Source organism: Pteropus medius, unplaced genomic scaffold (assembly GCF_902729225.1).
Source record: "Pteropus medius unplaced genomic scaffold, Ma_sr-lr_union100, whole genome shotgun sequence".
NCBI lineage: Eukaryota > Metazoa > Chordata > Mammalia > Chiroptera > Pteropodidae > Pteropus > Pteropus medius.
The window spans coordinates 9,874,686-9,894,843 of record NW_024342471.1 but is presented as its reverse complement, the minus strand read 5'-3'; the positions used below and the strand labels follow the sequence as shown (position 1 = coordinate 9,894,843).

Below are 20,158 nucleotides of genomic sequence, written 5' to 3'. Positions count from 1 at the left end.
CCCTTGCCCTTCTAGCAGTCTGATCTGGGGAGCGTGCCCCTTTGGGCAGGTGGGGGTCTAGGGTTTCTGGTTCCCTGTGTGGCTTTGGATAAATCCCTTGCACCCTTGGGCCTCAGTTTCCTCACATGTAACATGTTGGATCGGGTCATTTCAGAGGCCTGCACAATACTGACAGCCTGCATTTCAATTCCCTCTCAAAGTCAACGAGTGCCTTATAAAAGAAGTTTGAAAGGGGCCGAGCCTAGACCAAAAAAAGAGATCTTTAAAAAACTAAACAAAACGAAAAAAACTCTTCATTTTTCTAATTAAAAAAGTAATACACGTTTATTGTAGAAAATTTGAGGAATCTAGAAAAGAAGAATAAAGAAAAATACAGAAATATTTGTAGTTCCATTTCTCAGAGATTAACTATCAACTCCTAAGGGTAATTTTTTCAGGCTTTTATATTTATTTCATACGCATGTATATATACATATTTATAAATAGATCATATCATGTATAGTTTTATAAAATGCCTTTTCCACTTAACAAATGAGAGTTTTCCAATGATATTCAGTACCCTTTGAGCACATGAATTTTAATGACTGCATATTATTTTATCATAGTGCATCAGTTATTCCTCAAATTTTGTTTGCTTCGAATTTTCTGTGACTATAAGCAAATCTGTAATGAACTTCCTTGTTCATAAATCTTATTTTATCCTTTACGATACATTTCAAAAGTTGAATGCTGGATCAAATGGCATACAAATAGCTCTGGACAAAAGTTTCCATCAAGTTTCCTGGTGCTTAAAGCTGTTGAGGTAACTTTAGGGAAACTCAAGGTACTATCTTTCTGTCTTTCCTTCCTTCCTTCCTTCCTTCCTTCCTTCCTTCCTTCCTTCCTTCCTTCCTTCCTTCCTTCCCACATTCCCTTCCTTCAGCTTCCTTCCCTTCCATCCTTCCTCCTCCCTCCCTCCCTCCCTCCCTTCCTCCCTCCCACTACTCTCTCTCTCTCTCTCTTCCTGCTTCTTTTAGGCAAGGTAACCCTGGTTGACCTCACAGATTACAAGGACCTAGTCAGCTTACAATTCCTTACTTTTTTATGTTTTACACCTACAGCATCTGTTCTTCCTAGGTGATCTCCCATCCAATTACTAACCAGGCTCGACCTTGCTTAGCTTCTGAGATCAGAGGGGATCTGGCTTGTTCAGGGTGGTATGGCCGCAGACCAGGGTAATATCTTTCTGATCATCAGGTCTTACACCCTCAAACTACAGACAAGAAAACTGCCACTAAGAAAGCGGAAGGAACTTAATCACAGCCACACTACAATATAACGTGGAGGTTAAGAGCACAGGCTCAAGAGTGAGGGAATTCAAATCTTGGTTTTGCCATTTACTCGCTATGTGACCTTGGGCAAGTTACTTAACATCTCTGTGCTCTGTCTGCTCACCTGTAACATATTTATCTCATAGGACTGTTGTAAGAGTAAATGAAGATAATCCCAGAACAACTAGGATGCTAAGCCAGACCTCTATCCTTCTGTTCTCAATTCAGTGAGATAACACATAGTGCCTGGTGTTTGGTGAGTGCTGAATGAATGACAGTGCTTATTGCTACCCCCTCCTCCCCTGCACACACACACACACACACACACCACCACACACATACCACACCTCTTTGAGAGATCCAGGGCTCAAATCCTTGATGAGTGGCCACTCAGTCCCATCTAGGCACCTGTGAGAGTCACTCAGTCCCTTGAGGGGTGCAGAGCTCAGAGGGGAGGAGAAAGTCCAGTACCATGGAAATGTACTCACTGTGCCCAGCCCTGGCTCAGGTGACCTCCTCCAGCCTCTCCTGCCGATGCTTTCCTTGGTGCTTCTCCCAGATCTCCCAGAGAAGAGGCCACTTCCAGAACCAGCTCTGCCCACCTGGCGGTTTACATGCAGCAGCTTTAGCTCTGCACCCTGGCCCCCTTGCAGGCGGCTAGCACTTCTGATCTGACTCAGGTCCAGGCCCTCCTCCCTGGCTCTTATACCTGCCCAGAGGGTAGCAGGCATTGGCCCTGTGCCTGCTCTGGTTCCAGCTGGGAAAACCTGGCACTGATTATCATCTATCAGAAATTCGAATCCCACAAACACACACAAACAAGACCTTGTCACCTTCTGGCCCCTAGCTCTGCCTCCATCAGCCCAAAGAGGTGGGACCCTGAATTCCTCGGTTCTAACCTGAAGCCTCTTACTACAGCTACCACGTGCCTGACTCTAAGGCCCTTCCCTTCTGGGGTATAAATGCTATAGGAAAGGGTTATGCTGTTTGGTTCTCTACCAGTCACCCCATTCTTCAGGGGAAGTCCAGGGCTGGGGGGCGGAAAGAAGCAGCACTGCTCCGCCCCTGCTTGTTCTTCTCTCTCAGATGGGGTGATTTTTTTCTTCATTGGCCTGACCCGATATTAGGGGAGATTATGCACAGGAAGCTCAGTGTTTGGCACACAGTAGGCACTCTGTCAGTGAGGGATACTTCTCTGTCCTCAGCTCATAGTGGGACTTCAGTGAATGCTATGTTATCGAATCACAGAACTTCAAAGTTGGAAGGGGCCTCAGCCAGTCTCTGAGCGAGTGGCCTCCACCCAGGGCAGGATCTCCTGGAAAATATCCCCACAAGTGGTCCCCCAGCCTCTGTTGGGTGGGTGATCCCACTAGCTCACTCACACAGCTAAGAGACCTTAAATATTCTGCCCATGGCCAGGTCCGCTGGGCAGTTCCTCTCCAGGAAGGGTAGGATGCCAGAAGGACTTGTATTATGCAGGAAACAGGCAAGTGAAGGGCCCTGTTTTCACTTCAAACATGGCTGTTGCAATGAATGTTTAAACTGTAAACGGCTCAGGGATCACACACCTGGCCCTCCATGCTTTCTGGGTCCCTCTCCCCACCCTGTTTCCCCCATGCGCTACACCTGAACCATTAGGCACTTTGAGAGGCCAGTGAGATTTGCCTTGTTGTCCCATTCTTTGTCCTCATGCCCAGGAAACCCTAGAATGTCAGGAATACCAATTGCCATATAATAGGCTCCTAAAAAACTTCCATGATGGGACTCTAGGCGCCAGCCAGCCAGCTGTCCCAGCTCTGCCTTGCTGCTAGCCTTCTCCCTTCCTCTTCACCAGACCACACACCGCCTCTTTCAGGACTGCAATAGTCATTGCCAGGAAACAATTTAAATGTCCAATAAAAGAGGGAAAGGTTAAGTGACCCGTGGAACATTCACTCCACGGATTATTTCTAAGTATTAAAAGTGATGTTTGCAAAGAGTTTATAAACACTTGGGGAAATGCTTCTGCTGTCCCATTAAGTGAATAAAAAGCAGGATATAAAATTGTATGTGCAGTACGGTTTCAGCTATGCAAAATAAATCTGAAAAGAAAATAACTTTTAGAATATACCCAGTGTTTGCTGGGCTGATTGGTTTCACTTTAAACTTCAAATGGGTGCATAAATGGCCTGACATACTCCCTTGCTCATCCTGGGAAGTCTGGTTTCCATTCTCCTCAAACAACCCTCACTTCTGTCTCCTCACTCTTGGGTTCGTGACTTCATTCTTCATCGAGAAAACAGAAGCCATCATCGGTCACTCCCTCATTTTCCCGACAGCCTCACCTGCATCTTACCCATCTCTTTGCCTTCCTTCCAGGGCAATGCAGAGAAGGCAAATTGGTACAGCCACTATAGAAATCAGTACGGAGGTTCCACAAAAAATTAAAGATAGAACTGTTATATGACCCAGCAATTCCAATTCTGGGTAGTTACCCAAATAAATCCTTTCAAACGTTAGTCCCCATCCCCAGATCCATCTGTGTCCCTTTCTCCTGCCCTCAGCTCTTTCTCTGCCTCATCCAACTCTCGCTTGCCCCTCCGTCTCAATGGAACAGTCTAGAATTGGAATTGCTGGGTCATATGACAGTTCTATCTTTAATTTTTTGTGGAACCTCCATACTGTTTTCCATAGTGGCTGTACCAATTTGCAATCCCACCAATAGCGCACAAGGGCTCCCTTTTCTCCACATCCTCGCCAAGACTTGTTTGTTGATTTATTGATGATAGCTATTCTGACAGGTGTGAGGTGATACCTCATTGTGGTTTTAATTTGCATTTCCCTGATGATTAGTGACATTGAGCATCTTTTCACTTATCTGTTGGCCATTCATATGTCCTCTTTGGAGAAATGTCGATTCAGGTCCTCTGCTTATTTTTTAATTGGATTTTTTTTTGTGTTAAAATGTATGAATTCTTTATACATTTTGGATATTAACCACTTATTGATGTATCATTGGTGAATATAGAAGGTTGTCTTTTAGTTTGGTTGATAGTTTTCTTTGCTATGCAGAAACTTTTTAGTTTGATATAATCCCATTTGTTTATTTTTTCTTTTCTTTCCCTTGCCTGGGGAGATATTATCAAAAAAATATTACTAGGAGCAAATCTCAAAGACTTTACGATCTATATTTTCTTGTAGGCGTTTAATGGTTTCAGGTCTTACATTAAGTCTTTAATCTATTTTGAGTTTATTCTTGTATATAGTATAAGACAAGGTCTAATTTTTTTGTATGTATCTGTCCAGTTTTCCCAACATCATTTATTGAAGAGATTGTCTTTACCCTCATTGTATATTCTTGCCTCTTTTTTCATAGATAAATTGACCGTATAGGCGTAGGTTATTTCTGGCTCTCTATTTTGTTCCATTGATCTATGTGTTTGTTTTTATGCCAGTACATGCTGTTTTGATTACTATAGTCTTGTGGTATAGTTTGATATCAGGTAGTGTGATACCTCTAACTTTGTTCTTCTTTCTCAAGATTGGGGTCTTTTGTGGTTCCATATAAATTTTAGGATTATTTGTAGAACCAGGATTTTTAACTTCCTAGTACTAGGTCAGTTTTTCTTCTCCCTACATGACCTCACCTGGTCCCATGGATTTAAATTTTGTCTAAATGTCGATGATTCATCATGACTCCAGACGAACAGCTACCCTGGGATCCACATTCATATATCAATTGCCTATCTGGGTTCTCCACTTAAATGTATTCATAGACATCTCAGTCAGTCTGAGATGTCTATGAATACATTTAAGTGGAGAACCCAGATAGGCAATTGATATATTTTTTATTTCCTCCTCCAAACCTGGTCTCTCTTACCCCCAACCACCTCCCAGCCTGTCCTATCTTATAAATCATTCCTCCTGTAAATAAAGCCCAAAACTGGAAGTTGAACTTGACTTCATTTTTCTGATTCCTCACCTCCAACCAAAGATGTCTAACTCTTTGAAGCTCCAGAACATATCTTAAGACTACACTCTTCTTTCCCTCTCTACTGCCTCCATGAGAGTGGAGCCACCATTATCTCTCAGAGACTGGTTCAATAGCACTTAACCCATCTTTTAGCATCTCTCCTTGCCAGCTGATAGAGTGAGCTATTTAAAACATAAATTAAATGATATTATGCCCCTGCTTATAATTTCCAGTGGCTCATTACTGCATCAAGAATAAAGCCCTTGCCCAGGGCATGCTTGGGCTCCCGCTATCCACTCCAGCTTTATCTTATCCTTCTTCCATTACCCATCAAGTTCCAGTCACACATACCTTTTCACTTCCTTGGACATCTATCAAGCTTGTTCCTCCTTCAGGGCTTTTGCCCTTGTTGTTCCCTCTGCCTGGAATTCTCTTACTCTGGCTCCTTGAATAACTCAGTTTAAATTTCACCTCCTCTTAGAGACCTTTCTAACTACCCTGTTTAAAGCAGATTTCTCTACTAGTTTCTCTAATTCTCCCTCGGCCAGTGGTTTGTCTTATCATGATCGATATAATGAAAACAAATAATGTTTTTTAGAAAAACCACCTCCTCTTACAAGGCTTCCAGGATTTAGTCTCCATTCAGTTCCCATTATGTTGGGCGATTTAGCAGCTTGAATGGGAGAAAACAAACTTTTTCCTCTGGGTAGTCGGCATCTTCATTTCTTACAGTCTGATATAATTCTTACAAGTATATTGCTTCATGCCTTCTTGAGAAGAGCTTTGTACAGCACACACTGCTCAATAGTGCAACACAACAGGCTCTGAAATTGGATGGCCCTGGTTTCAAATCAGTCCCAGGCCTACCGCTTTCAAGCTGTATGACCTTGGACAAGCATTCCAGTTGTCTATTGCTGTGTAACAAACTACCCCAAAACTTAGTGGCTTAAAACAACAATATTTATTTTACAGTTTAGAACAGCTCATTTCTGCTCCACTTGGCATCAGCTGAGCAGCTCCAAGGCTGAGGGCTGAATCATTTGAAGGTTCACTCTCTCACATGTCTGGTGGTTAGTGGGGACCAAGGCTTGCATTGTTGGCTGGAACACCTACACGTGGCCTCTCCATAAGGCCTGGGCTTCTTCCCAACATGGTGGCTGTGTTCCAAGGTTGAGTGGAGAAGGGGGAGTGGGGCAGGGCGAGGGGAGAGAGAGAGAGAGGGAGAGAGAGAGAGAGAGAGAGAGAGAGAATGTGCTGGGTGGAGCTATATTGTCTTTTATGACCTAGCCTTGGAAATGACAGTGTCACTTTTGCCATTCTCTTCTGGTTGAGGTAATCACAAAGGTCTGCTCAGGTTCAAAAGGAGGGAACACAGACCCCATCACTTTTTGTGCCAAGTGGAAGAGAGTCAATGACACATGATAAAAAGAGTAATTGGGATGAGCTAGATACCACTGTGCCTGTCTTTGGAAAATACAAGCAGTCACAGAAGTTTTAACCTTTCTGAGAGCCTCTAAAGAATTGTTGAGCACAGAGCCTGTCATAAGTAGCCATGGGTCAGGAAGCCACAGACCGTCGTCCTGCTTGTGTGGAGCCTATTGCGGACTCCCAGCAGATCTCACTCCTTTTGCAGTTTCCCTAGTCTGAACTGAGCGCTAGTCCAGAGCCACTATCTGGCCCACCCAACCCCGGAAACTCTCCCCACCGAGACCTTGCCGTTCCCCAGGCTCTCCTGTGGCAAAGTAGGTGTCACCTAAGGGTGAGTGCCCGCTAGAGGGGCAGCCCAAGGACTTAATCTGGCTCTGCCCAGCGGTGGCTCAGCGACAGGGAGTAGCAGAGAGGAGTGGGGGAGGTGTGACAGACAGAGGGAAATCAACAGCCGTGGAGACAGCTCTGGAAGGAAAAAAGCGATCTCCCGCCCCACCTCCGCCACCCCAGGTCTAGGGCTCCCGAATCATCCGCAGTTACTCTTGGGAGGGAACTTGTGAGGCTCAGTGCAACCGTCTCCAGCCCGTACTAGCCCCCACCGGGGCCAGAACCTACTCGCCTCCGTTTTAGCGGTATGAAGCCTGAAACCGGGGTCAGGAAGGAGGGAGGATGCCGGTCAAAGTGTGCACGGCCAGGCATGCACCCAGGGCTCCGTGGTGCCTACGCCTGTGACAGAGGAGCCGAGGCAGAAGACCTGAGCACGTCCTTGAGGTGTGAGGTTTGGGTTTCATTCTGGCTCTGCCATTGACGTTGGGCTAGTCGCGGGTCTTCCCGAGGCTTCAGTTTATGCATCTGTAAAATGGGATAATTGGTCTTGCTTTGCACCGTTAAGGGGGCGGAGTTCGCGCACGCTCCGCAGAGCGGCGAGGGGAGAGGTACCGAGTGTGTATATGGATGCTGGCACCTGCGTTCTGAGGTCCGCCCGGCCTCTGCTTGGGAGGCCCCACTCTCGCCGCTCGCGGGGCCCCTGCCGAGACGCTGGGCGAAGGGGAGGCCCCGCCGGGTGCCTTTCCCAGGCCGGCAGGGGAGGGGACAACGGCGGAACGGCCGAAGAGGGAGCCCGGGCCGCGGCAGCCCCGGCCTGCCTGACCCTCGAGGGGGTCGCTGTTGCCTCGCAGATCCCTCCCTCGCTCGCTGCCTGTGTCCCTCCCTGCCGCTCCCGCCGCGTCCGCCTTTTGTTCGCGGAGCCGCGCGCCCCCGAGCCCAGGCGGCGGGGCGGGGAGCTGGCGGGGCTGCGCGGGGGGCGGGCCGCGCCAGGCGGAGCCGGGGCCCGGGCCGCAGCCGGACTCGGAGCCCGAGGGAGCGATCGGAGTGTAGGCAGCCGGGGCCCGGGCGCGCTCCGGGGGCGCGGCGAGGCCGAGGGGGCGGGCGCCGGGCGGAGCCGGAGCCGGAGCCGGGGCGCCTGGAGGCGAGCGGGCCGCTCTCTCCGAGCTCAGAGCAGCGGAGAGACAGTGCGGCGGGGGTCGGGGCGGCAGCGCAGCCCCGGGGCTGAGGTGAGCCCTGAGCAGCCGCGGCCCGAGCGGCCAGAGAGGCGCCCGGACCCTCCCCAGGGGCGCGGAGGCCGGGCGGGCCCGGGCCATGCGCGCCGCTCGCTGAGGCCGAGGGAGGCCGAGATGGAGGCGCCGGCGGGGGAGCCTGTGGCCCGGGGCTGCGGCCCCCCGCTTGCTCCCGCCCCAGAGAGGAAGAAGAGCCACCGCGCTCCCTCGCCAGCCCGTCCCAAGGACGTGGCCGGCTGGTCGCTGGCCAAGGGCCGCCGTGGCCCAGGCCCGGGAGCCGCAGCTGCCTGCAGCGCCGCGTCCTCCTCGCGGCCCGACAAGAAGGGGCGCACGGTAGCTCCCGGGGCGCGGGGCTCAGGGACACGGGTGGCGGGGGTCCGCACCGGGGTCCGTGCCAAGGGCCGCCCGCGCCCGGGTACCGGGCCGCGACCGCCTCCACCGCCGCCCAGCCTCACCGACAGCAGCTCGGAAGTGTCGGACTGCGCGTCGGAGGAGGCGCGCCTGCTGGGCCTGGAGCTGGCGCTGAGCAGCGATGCCGAGTCCGCGGCCGGGGGCCCGGCAGGGGCCCGCACGGGGCAGCCACCCCAGCCCGCGCCGCCCTCACAGCAGCCTCTGCGGCCGCCCGCCTCCCCCGATGAGCCGTCGGTGGCCGCGTCGTCGGGAGGCAGCAGCCGCCTGCCACTCAGTGCCTCACTCGCCTTCTCCGACCTCACCGAGGAGATGCTGGACTGCGGGCCCGGCGGTTTCGTGCGAGAGCTGGAGGAGCTGCGCTCGGAGAACGACTATCTCAAGGTTGGGGCGTTGATGGGGAGGAGGGAAGCCCCGGGAGGCGCCGGGTTGTCACGGCCCCACGGGGTTGAGGCACCAGCCGGCCTGCTGCCCCATTGAACAAGCTGGATAAAGGGGACTAAATCCTCAGGGACCACCCCGAAGTCTATCCAAGGCTCCCTCACATCCCGCCTCCCTTTTTATTTGGGAAACCTTCTGAGGTGGAAGCTGGATGAGGATGCTGGCCAAAGGGCCCTGATTTGGAAAGGGGAGGGGGGCTTGAGAAAACTGCTTTGCAAGACGTGTGGATGCGTTACTTGGGATGGCCGGGTGGATAGTCTGTGAGAGGGTGGACCTCTGCCTTCAGCTGCTCAGAACCCCCACTCCCAAGCCAGAGGCGAGGCCTTCGATGGCTCTTGCTGGGGTAGGCACTGGTGTGCATGCTGCCAGGGAGACCTGTGGCCAGCCCGTGCCAAGGAAACGCAGGAACACCATCCCGAGTCTTTACTCAGGGCTCTCCTGGGCGCAGGCCTGTCCCCGCCTGCCTTTCAGGGCGGGTCCTGTTTGAAAGCATGACATCTGGGAACATCCCTTTGGCTGGAGTCCACTTCCGCCCAGTCTAACGGTTCTACAGCCTGGGAGGATGATGTCGTGGGAGAACCAGCTCAGAGGCAGCTTCCTAAATCCCAGGATATTGTCTTCTATGCTCTCTGTGGCAAGCCCTGTATACACGGTGGCTCCACTGGCCCCTCATGGCGGGGCCCATGTCCTTCCCATGTTCCCAGTGAGAGGAAGGAAGCTCTCTATCCGAAAGGGGCATTCTCTCTCTCTCTGGGCATGTGGGGACCTGAGAGCTTCCCCAGGAGAGTCTTTTGCCTTCAGCCTTTCAGTAGACATGAGCACCTACTGGGTGCAAGCCAGGCTCCGTCTGCCCACTGCCTGGCACTGTGGCAGCTTTAGGGACAACCCAGCCCTTGTGTGTTGACCTTGGCCAGGCACACTGGAAGCTTCATGGGCTCTGATCTACTGCCACTGACTGGGCACAGTTCTGGAAGAGGCTGAAATGTTACCTACTTTTGTCATTTGATGTCTTCGCAGAACACCCAGCGTGCCCCTGGCTGAGAGCTGCACAGCCAACGGCACTCTGCTGATTTACGTCTGCCCAGCAACACTTAGCTTTGCATTGTGGCTCTTTCGGCCAAATTCATTTCTCTCTCAGAGTTTTGAGGTCTTGCTCAACTGTGCCTCCCCCTCCCCATTTCCCCAGGATCTATTTTCCAGTATGTGTTTAGTAAATGCTTATAGAATAGAAGGACAGAGCCTGTCTAAATCAGGATAATCCACCCCTGGGTAAGTCTTCCCGAAGGCCTCATTTAGTGTTGACAAGCAGGGGTTCAGTCAGCTCCTTTAGTCTTCAGAAGCCAGTGGTAAGAAGAAGACAAGTAGAGGGTGGATAGGAGGAAGGAGACAAGCCAGAAGGAGGCTTGTTCCTGCCCTCCTGGTATTCTCAGCTACTTCTTGTAGCCCCTGCCTGAGCTACTCTGAACTCATACCCTGAGGTCTCCCTGAGGTCCTCGCTCCCACCTCCTGCCCACACAATTCACCCAGAGTAGAGAAGATGGACCATAGAGCTTTGCTTCAGGGTCTCCTCATGCACCCACCCCCATGGATTCTTGTCTATCCCAGGAAGTCACCAAGTAGAACTCTGGAGACCATCTGAGCCACCCATGACTTTTAAGATAGAACATAGTCCCAGAAGGCTGGGGATTGAGCCCAAGGTCTCAGAGGCGCCAAGGCCTGGCTGGGGACCTCCAACTGCCTGGGCCAAGGCTGAGCCTCAGTTTCCACCATTCAGTCACTTTCAGGCTTTGTACGTAGGCCTCAGGCTACTGTTGGATTTGGGGTCTGTAGCTTCCTGCCTATGTGATCTTGGTCAAGTTACTCCACGTCTGTGGACCTCAGTTTTCTGTGTTGTAAAAAGGCACATCACATATCTTCCAACCTTAAGGATTAAATGAGAAAATGTGTGCAAACACCACTAGAGCGTCTGGCATGGAGTGAGCCTCAGATGAGAGTAGCTGTCATCACTGCTATTCTCAAGTGGTATGTGACACGTTTCCATGGATGCCTTTCATGTTCTCTTGTGGATTCTGTGGGGGCAGAATAGATCGTCCTCCCCATATGAAGCAGGCTGGGCTCTTTCTCTTGGATATCTCCCTCATTCATTCATTCATTCATTCACCAACTATTTGTTTAGTGCCTACTGTGTACCAGGCACTAGTGCAGCTCTGGGGATGCAGCCATGGACAAGTATGACTGTCTGTTTTCATGGAGTTTCAGGTCTAGTAGGGGAGACTGGGATTAAACAGTCATACAGTAAATCACAATATGGATCGTAAAGGGCAGAGAAGGATACAGTGTGCCAAGAGCACATGGGGGGCTGGGGCTGCTCAGAGAGGCCAAGGGCTGAAGGATGAGATGGAGCCAGCTGAATATGAAGCTGGAGTAAGAACATTCCAGGCTGTAAGAAGTAGGAAAAAGCCTATTGATTTCGAGGAATAGTGCTCAGGCTAGAGAGAGGGAGGCAACTGGATGAGAGAGGTGAGCAGGGCCAGAGTGTGCATTTCTCTCTGTGTACATTTGGGTTGGTCTCTGAACTTCTCCATTTTAATCCAGCTGCAAACCTCATAGAGGTGAGGTGAAATCTAGAGATTGGATAGGGCCCGGAAGTGTAGGGGCTGTTATAGGAGGTGTTGGTTTGTTCATTCTACAGATGGTAAACCATGGCCAGAGTGGGTAAGGACTTGCTCCAGGTCCCAGAGCTAGTTCCTCAGTCAGCCAGGGCTTGGAGTAAGAGTCGTTACACTCTTGACGTGTTTCCTGCCCCTCTGGGCAACTTTGCTTCTAAGATTCAAGACCTGAGTTACCAGGAGAAGGACTCCAGATCCCCAGTGTGTCCCCTGCAGGTCTTATGCTGCCTGGTTTGAGTCCTACAGAGTCTGATGGGGCCCTGCTAGGCTCATCCCCAGCTGGTGAGGGGCACTGGGAATTGTCAACTGGAGAGAGTCTCTTGGGTGATGGCAGATCTCCTGTAGCATGAAGTCTGCTCTGGGGCCCAAGTGAGGAAAGTGTAAATGGGCAGCTGTTTCCCAATGAGACAAGAGAAGGAGTTGCTTCAGAGAAGGGAGCGAGCTTGCTGTCACTTGAGTTATTCAAAGAGAAGCTGGATGACTTCACATGTTTAGATAGACATAGGGTTTGTAGAAAGCAGCTTGTAAACTGTACAGAATGTTGGTGGTTGTGATTACTCGAGGAGGATTCAGGGGGAGATTCATGTGGTGGCTACAGTTGAGCTGCCTGTCCTAGGGTCCCTTCCAGCCAAGGAAGTCTGAAGGTTATTAACTTTTGAGGTTCCAGGATTCTAAGATGCAGCTTTAGCTGCAGAGCAGACAAATTGATTATGTTTGACCCGCAAAGCCTTGGTGGTCTGAGGTCTTCCAGCTCTCCATCACTACTAACCGTCTCCCATGTACCATGTGATGAGGACATGCTGGGAACCCATTGGGTGTGTGTGGAAGAATCTGAAAGTTGGAGCCTAAAGACCCGGCTTTGAGGCCTGACTGCCATTTACTGTGTGGCTATGAGCAAGTCACTTGGCTTCTCTGAGCTACTTTTTTTTTTTTTTCTCCCCATCTTTATAATGAAGATGGAACCTGCCTGAGCAGCTTCATAGGATTGTTGTCAGGAATCAGGGAGGTATGAATAGACAAGAAAACATTTGCAAGCAGTGAAATCCTTCATCTCTTGGAGAATTGTAAGTATTGTTAGCCAGTGAGCTGACAGGATATCTGTCTTCATTCTTGGGGAAACTGGGAGTGTGAGTCCCCTTAGCTATAGGGTGTTAATAAATTGGGAGCTGCTCCAGGGAGAGCAAAAAGTTGTGATCACATGCTGTGTGGGCTCCATGAAGCAAGGCCTTCCCACCTCCTCGGAGGTTCTAGATGCGAGTGTTTGAAGTGCAGCTAATCTATATGTCAGCCCAGAAGGGCCCAGAAGAAGCATGTAATCCACCTCCAGTTGCCATTGTACAATTGAGTAAATGGAGGCTCCAAGTCACACAGCCAGGATTCCAGACCCGGTTGGTTTAACTCTAGGTCCTGTTCTTTCTGCAGTATGACTGGAGCAGTGAGCTTTTGGTTGCTAACAGTGTGTCTAATCTTGGACATTGGTTGGTGAGAGGAATCCTGTTGTGTTCTAGGCTAAGATCGGCCGGGAACAAGTGAAGAATAACATATAATGGGGCCTGGGATCTGGAGCCTGCAGGTGGGGATGGGGGACATGCGTGTATGGATATATGTGAATATGTACCTACACCAATGAAAACTGTGATTGGAACAGGGGTCTGAGATCCTGGAGGAAGTGTTAGGGGTTTTGATTTAGCCTTAAGGGTCAGATAATGGTTAGGCTGGAGCCCACAGTGCTGGAATGTTAGAGCTGACCTGGGGACCTCCAGACCACTAATCCCTGGAATTTTATGGCTCTTGTCTCACAAATGCTATCAGCTATTGATCACTTCTAATGTGCCAGCTCTGGGTTAAGTATAGCAATCCTGTATAGGGTGTTCTGATATCAGACCTATTGGATGGATGAAACCAAAAGGCTCTGTAATGTGCCCAAGATCGCACAGCTGATATACTTGAGACCCTCATTAGACAACCCTGCAGAACTCCCCGTTCCCCATTGCTCTTCCACTCTCTGAGTTTCAGAGTGGAGTTCTTGCCTGGCTTGCCAGTTACAAGCTGTATGACACTGGGTGAAACACTCAGCCTTTCTGAGCCTCTGTTCTTTCTTCTGTAAAATAAGGGCTAAGTATGCCTGCCCCAGGGTCATAGGGACCCTTTTCAGTGTGATGATATAGATCAAGTACACAGTAAATGTCAGTGCCTGTCCCAGTCATCACCTTTCACTTACCTGCTTCTTCAGGCATTCATTCATTAATTCATTCAATACATATTTTCTGAGTGTCTCTTGGGTACCAGTCTCTGTGCCAGATGTATGGCACAGTAGCCAGCAAGTTGTGAAGCTCCTCTCAGCTCCTTGGAGCTGTAGAGGGAGGGCTCCAGTCTATCTGTCACTGGGTAGGGGAGAGGGGTGGTCAGCAAAGCTCCTGGCTGGTCCCTGCCCTGAGTCCCAGCCCTCCTTGTGGCAACTGAGAGGTGACGTGAAAGAAGCTGCTCTGAGCTCTGGGTCTTTAAGAATCCTCAGCAGTTTGTCTGTCATGGGGGAAGGGGACAGCTCTAGCAAGATGGAAAATGAGATGGAAAATGTGAGGCAGCTGCTGCTGAGGCCTGGGGGGACCATGGCTCCCAGGGCTCCCAGCATTCCTTGCAAAGGGGCTGGGCCTGTGTCCCTGGGCACACTCTCTCTTGCACACACAAACACACATACACATATCCACAGCTTATACTCAGAGATTCACAACCACTCACAAACATCTCAATTACATATCCAGTGGCACACTTACGTTGCATACTTCCAGAAGCACACCTCTAGACATATTAGAGAGGAGACATGCTCAGAGAAGTACACAAACACACAGATACACAACCTCCTGTCTTATCACACCCACACATTACCAAATAGACACAACAGGGACTCACACTATCTAGGAGACCCTCAGCTCAGAAGCACACCCTCACACACACATCTTATACTCCCAGACACACTTGGCCATGTCCCAGAGATGGACACACAGTCTGGAGAAACACAGCCTCAGACGAATCGGAAGTATACATACATATGCAGGCACACACACACAAACCCACGCAGACTCATTCCGCACAGGCGCTAGCATCCACGGAAATCCACAGATCCACCCCTGCCAAGTGGGCACAGATACAAGCTCACAGCCAAGATACCCGCCCCACCTCTTCCATAAATAGAGCAGCAGAGGACTTCGCACACTGATCCAGGGCTCACAGACACACACCCCAGAGACACTCATACAGACACCAGCCATATACACATAAGCATGGACACTCAAACATCAGGCCTGAAGTTTTTGCTAATAGGAGCCAGAGACCCACAAACCTGGGTGCCCTGACACACATACACACACTGACTGTGACATTTCACCCACACAGAAACACAGGAAATCCTGGTCTGTGTCTCCCTGGAGCTAATGTGTACAAACTACTCTTTTTGGCTCCTCCACAAGGTTTCCTTCCATAAGGCTGCTGGGAACAGTGAGGAGTATGGTGGGGGCTTGATTTTGTAACCTCCTGGATCTGGGGGCCCTAGGAACCTGGCCAGGGCTAGGTGGTAGGTGGAGGGGGGACCGGTAGGTCACCAAGTCAGGAGAAACTACACCAAAGGCCCTCAGGCCCCAAATATCCAGCACTTGGGCCTGGGCCCAGTGGGCTGAGTGAAATGGAGCAATTGTCAGGTCTGCGCACAGGAGAAACACTACCCAGGGGCAACTCCCTTCTAATCTCCTTGGGATTTCCTGCTTGCCCTCATCTCCTTACTCCTCCCCCTCTCCCTTTGCTGGAGGCTGTGATGAGCCATGCCACTCTCATTCCTAAAGGGTGCCCTGTTCTGCCTGGGAATGGATGAATAGGAGGCCAGGACAGAGGAGGTGGAGGAGATGTGGGCTTGCAGAGAAGGGGCCTGGAAGAGGAGGCATTAGGGCTGAGGAGTTAGCCTTGAGTAGCTGCCTCTGTGCCCAGCTGCTGGAACAGTGCCTGACACATCATAGGAACTCAATAAATATTTGTCGTGTGATTGAATGAAAAGCAGTGATCAGGATCTGCAGATAGGCTTCAGGCTTAACACAGAAGAGCTGGAGGGAATGATGGGTGAGGGCAGTGACGAGGGAGAAGCTGGGAAGGAGAGTTGGGACTGCTTGAGAAAGACATTGAATGCCGAGCTGAGCTGACGCACTGTGAACACCTTGTTGTGAGGGGGCCACATTGACCTGTAGCAAGGCTAGGAGTGGCCCCGTTTCCATGTGTCTGTAGCACTGGGCACAAGGCACAGGGGCCCAACATGGGAGGGAAGGAAGGCTGTGTGGTTTCACAGACAAATTCCACCTTTGGGGTCAGGTCCTGGGGCCAAACCTTGCTTTGTCACCTCTTCCCTGTGTATGATCTCCATGTGCAAATCCCCTTATCAAACATCAGTCTTCCTGTCTGTAAAATGGGAATTGATTCCGTTTTGTGCAGGGCATTTGGGAGGATTAGCATTCAGGTATGTGACAATCCAGCACAGTCTTGGGCACAGAGGAAGGAAGGGAGCCCCACATTCTGTGTAGCCTCCGGGACAAAGGGAATTCCCCAGGGGAGGGCTTCAGCTAAGTTCCAGGCAGGGGCCTGACCAGCAGCCAAGGTTATTACTAAGGTCATTCCCCCAGGGCCCCATAGGCATGACCTCATCTGTGGTCACATTCTCTGCCCTCTGGTGCCAGAAGGAACTTGGAGCTGGGGTGGGGGAAGAGCTAGAGACTGGGGTATTCTGGGCCAGACTGACCCTGACATTCACTGGACGCCACAGGTCTGCATTCTTAGCAGGTAATTCTGCCCTTCCTGAGGAGTGGCAGGGAGTCAGAGAAGGTGGGAGCAGCAAACCAACCCTTCCCATCTCCAGTGTACAAGGCGGTTAAGAGCACCATGGGTTTACAGCCAAGCTGACCCGGGCTTGAATCCTGGTTCTGCCTTTTCCTCTGAGCTTTCCCTTTATGAACCTCAGTCTTATGTGTAAAGTGGGGATGCTTATCTGTACAGTGTTGCTGTGAGGATTAAATCAGAACGCATGTATCTAAGGATTAGATGGGGCCAGCTCATGCTAAGGGCTCAGCAGCTCTCCACCCTCATCACTCATCATCAGGCTCAGGTCTGACTGCCAGTGAGCCCTGGGTCCTTGATGGCAAAGTTGTGCCTGGCTCTGGATATGGTTCTTGGCATGGAGCAGGGGCCTGGGAGGTGTGCGTGGAGCTGAGTTGCATTATGGGTCTCCCTCATGTACCCCCTTTCCCTCCCACCCCAGTCTTGAACAGCTGATGTCAGTGCTACAGGCCCTGTAACCCTTTGCTGATGGAGGGCCACCTTGAGGTCTCTCGTTCTAAGACCAAAGTGAATAATCTCCCATTGCCTGGGCTATAGAGAGCACTCAGGCTCCAGTGGAAACCCATCTTGGGATTCCGCAGCCAGGCTGGACCAACCGAACATCTTTCCCCTGGTTTTGCCCCAGATCTGGTTATCTTCTGGGTCAGTGTCATCAACCTCTCCTCTCTGGGCTCCTCCTTGCCCCTGCCCAAGTGTCAGATCAGCCCCTGTGATCCTGCCTCCCTCAGCTTCACCTCATCCCCACTCTACCCAAACTCCCACATGCTCCATGCACCCGAGGCCTCTGTTCCAGTGCTGTTCCCACCCCAGGGCCTTTGCACTTGTGGTTCCCTCCTCCTGCCCTTGGTTTCCTCCTCTACTTTAGTGCATTCAGCTCCAGGCCAGGCTTCTGTGTTAGACACCTAGGAGCTTCCTGTAGGCTCCTTTGGGGTGTTTACCTCTACCGTAATTAGGTTATTAATAGGGTAATTACAGGTTTTATGTCAGCCCCTCCCTCCATGTGTTCTGTACTAGGACAGGGACGTTACCATATTGAGACTTGGCCCCTTCTTCTTACACACGTATAAACAGACTCAGAGAGGTTAAGGGGTTTGCCAAAGGTCACACAGCCTGCAAGAGGCAAGAGGCAGACTGGGGTCTCATGGTGCTCTTTCCAGATTGCCAGGGGGAATGGCAGGAGCAAAGGCACAGCTGTGTGCAATGATGGGGTGTGCTGGAGCCTCAGTGGCCCAGGGCCACTCCCTTAACCTTCCAGCCTCACTTTCCCTCCCCAAAGACCTCTGAGCCCTGTTCTCTCCCAGCTCAGAGATTTGGCTGTAGCCCAGAGGCCGGTTAGGGGATGTTTTAAACACATTGGGATCCAAAGCTGCCTTCCTTCCTGTCCACACAAAAAGGAAAGTAGGGACACCCGCAGGCGCCCTTGCTGTGAGCGTTCCCCAGAGGCAACGAGGGCTGCAGATGTCTCCCTGCTCCATCCGGTGAGGCCTGAAATGGGGCAGTGACAAGCCAGGCCCTGCCTTGGTCGACACAGATGTCTGGACAGCTCTCAGTCAATATATGTGCATGCGCATGCACACATAGCTTCCCACCGGAGGGAGGGTCTGTGGCCTCAAGCGCCCAGCTGTGCCAGATCAGGGGTGGCATTTATCTTCCTGAGTCTTCCTTTGTTTATCTGTAAAATAGACATAATATAACTCCCTCCCTCCCCCCAAAAAAGGGCTATAGTTGAGCACAAGATAATGGACCTCCATTTAGAGCTCAGCCCAGTGTCTGGCACATGGTAAGCCCTTGTAAATATGAGCTATAATTATTGTCACTATTGTCCCATTATAGAGACTGTCTAGTTTATCACAGCTCAAACTAGACTCAAATCCTGACTGTGGCACTTAGTGTGATACTTTGGGCACCATAGTTGACCTTTCTGACCTCGGTTCTTCATCAGTCAGTTGGGGCTAAGCCACCAGGGATATCCTGAGATAACTTGTGCTGCCTGTCACGTGGCTGGCAGAGGGAGAGCTCAGCAAGCAACTTGCTCATTATTTATCAGTTTTGGAGATGCAAGTTCAGGACCCTTGTGTTCCCTCATGACCCTCTGGGTCACTGGGATAGGCAGCCTCTGTGCTAGCTGGAGTAGGGACATTGTGTGCATAGCGTTGGCCCTCCTTCTCCAGGACCTTTGACCTTGATTCTTCCAAGACCAGAGCCCAGCTTCCACCAAGGAAGCTAAGGTGGGCTGAGATCTGTGCTGGGAGACAGGAGCCCAGAGTTTCTTCCTACTTAACTCTGGACCCTCTTGGGACCTATGTCCCAGTCCCTCTTTAGGCCTCAGTGTCCTTGTCTATGAAGGGTAGGAGCCTTTGGGTTCCCCTGACTATTGCTATGCCCGGAGTTTTTGCTTTTGAGCTGGGAAGAAAGTGAAGCTTTGCAGAGCCTTCTGCCCACTTTGGGGTCCAAGTTCGATGATCTCATTTGGAGCCTTTACAGACCCTGGGGGATGGGCAGAAGGGACAGCAGATGGCTGCCCTGACTTCTTAGGGGCCTGGCATGCTGCCCCTGTGGCCACTGCTGGCCCACCCTGCAGGTCAGCCCTTCCAGCAGGGCTGTGTGGCCCATGCAAGAGCCAGGGTGGCAGATGGGCAGATAGCCTGGGCTTTGGCCCAAGGGAGGGACCATGGCGGCCAGGGCAGTGTGGGAGAAGGCGGGCCAGGCAGAGGCTCCTGTCCCTTCATGGGACGGTTGCTGTCCCACAAACCAAAGGTTCTGGATCCTCAGCTCTGTCAGTCTTTCTGAGTCTGTTTGCCCATCAGCTGGTCAGATCCTTAGAACCTAGGGAGGAGGTGATATATTGAATAAGGTTTGGAATCTGGCAGGAATGCAACCTGGGAGTTGGTGGGCTGGGATTTGAGGCCCACCACAGGGGTCTGAAGCCTCCATGGGCATTAGTGTTACAGAATCAAAGAATTAAATTTAGACATAGCAGCACTGACCGGAAGTGGTTTTCTGCAGGGAAGTGGAACAGGATGGTAATCTTCCCCTCTTAGGACCCATTTATTCATTTGGTAGCTGTTTATTGAGCCGATCCTTTGTGTGCCAGGCACCATGCTGGGCTTTGCCCTCCTGATGCTTACATACTAGTGGTAGAGACCAACCTTGCACAACAAGCAAACAGATCAATAAGTAATTAGTATCACAAATAAGCCTGTGATACTGTGAAAGAAACACAGGTTTGAGATGGACAGAGAAGTCTGGAAGGCTTCTCTGAGCAGGTGGCATTTAAGTACAAGCTTCAAGCAGGAAGGGGAGCCTGTAAGGCAGAGGTGCAAGACAGGGAAGTTAAGCAGAGAGAATGGCAGGAGCAGAGGCTCAGAGGTGGGACAGGCCAGGTGTCTACAGGTTGCTGGGAGAAGACCCGAGCGGCTGTAGTATAGTATAGCCAACTAGAGAAAGAATACAGGAAGATGAAGATGGAGAGGTGGGCAGGGTCAGGCTTTTGTTTGGCTTTTTTTTTTTTTTAATTTCATT

General features: G+C 51.0%; 1 protein-coding gene, 1 long non-coding RNA gene and 1 pseudogene across 4 annotated transcripts in view; 1 reads left to right on the top strand and 2 right to left on the bottom strand.

The window, feature by feature from the left end:
* Positions 1-1,091: 1,091 nt before the first annotated feature.
* LOC120604225 (uncharacterized) lies at positions 1,092-1,210 on the bottom strand (annotated as a pseudogene).
* Positions 1,211-6,200: 4,990 nt separating this feature from the next.
* Positions 6,201-8,021, bottom strand: LOC120603625 (uncharacterized). The gene is made up of 3 exons (XR_005653048.1): positions 7,655-8,021; positions 7,306-7,542; positions 6,201-6,419 (listed from the first exon to the last, which is right to left on the bottom strand). It is a non-coding gene; the product is annotated as an uncharacterized LOC120603625 (long non-coding RNA).
* A 123-nt stretch (positions 8,022-8,144) lies between these two features.
* MTCL2 (microtubule crosslinking factor 2) overlaps positions 8,145-20,158 on the top strand; it is a 68,107-nt gene continuing 56,093 nt past the window's right edge. For all 3 annotated transcript variants that reach the window (XM_039864256.1, XM_039864255.1, XM_039864254.1), the window contains exon 1: positions 8,145-9,038. In XM_039864256.1, the coding sequence (XP_039720190.1) occupies positions 8,364-9,038 (675 nt within the window). In that variant the 5' untranslated portion in view covers positions 8,145-8,363. The remainder of the gene's footprint in view (positions 9,039-20,158) is intronic.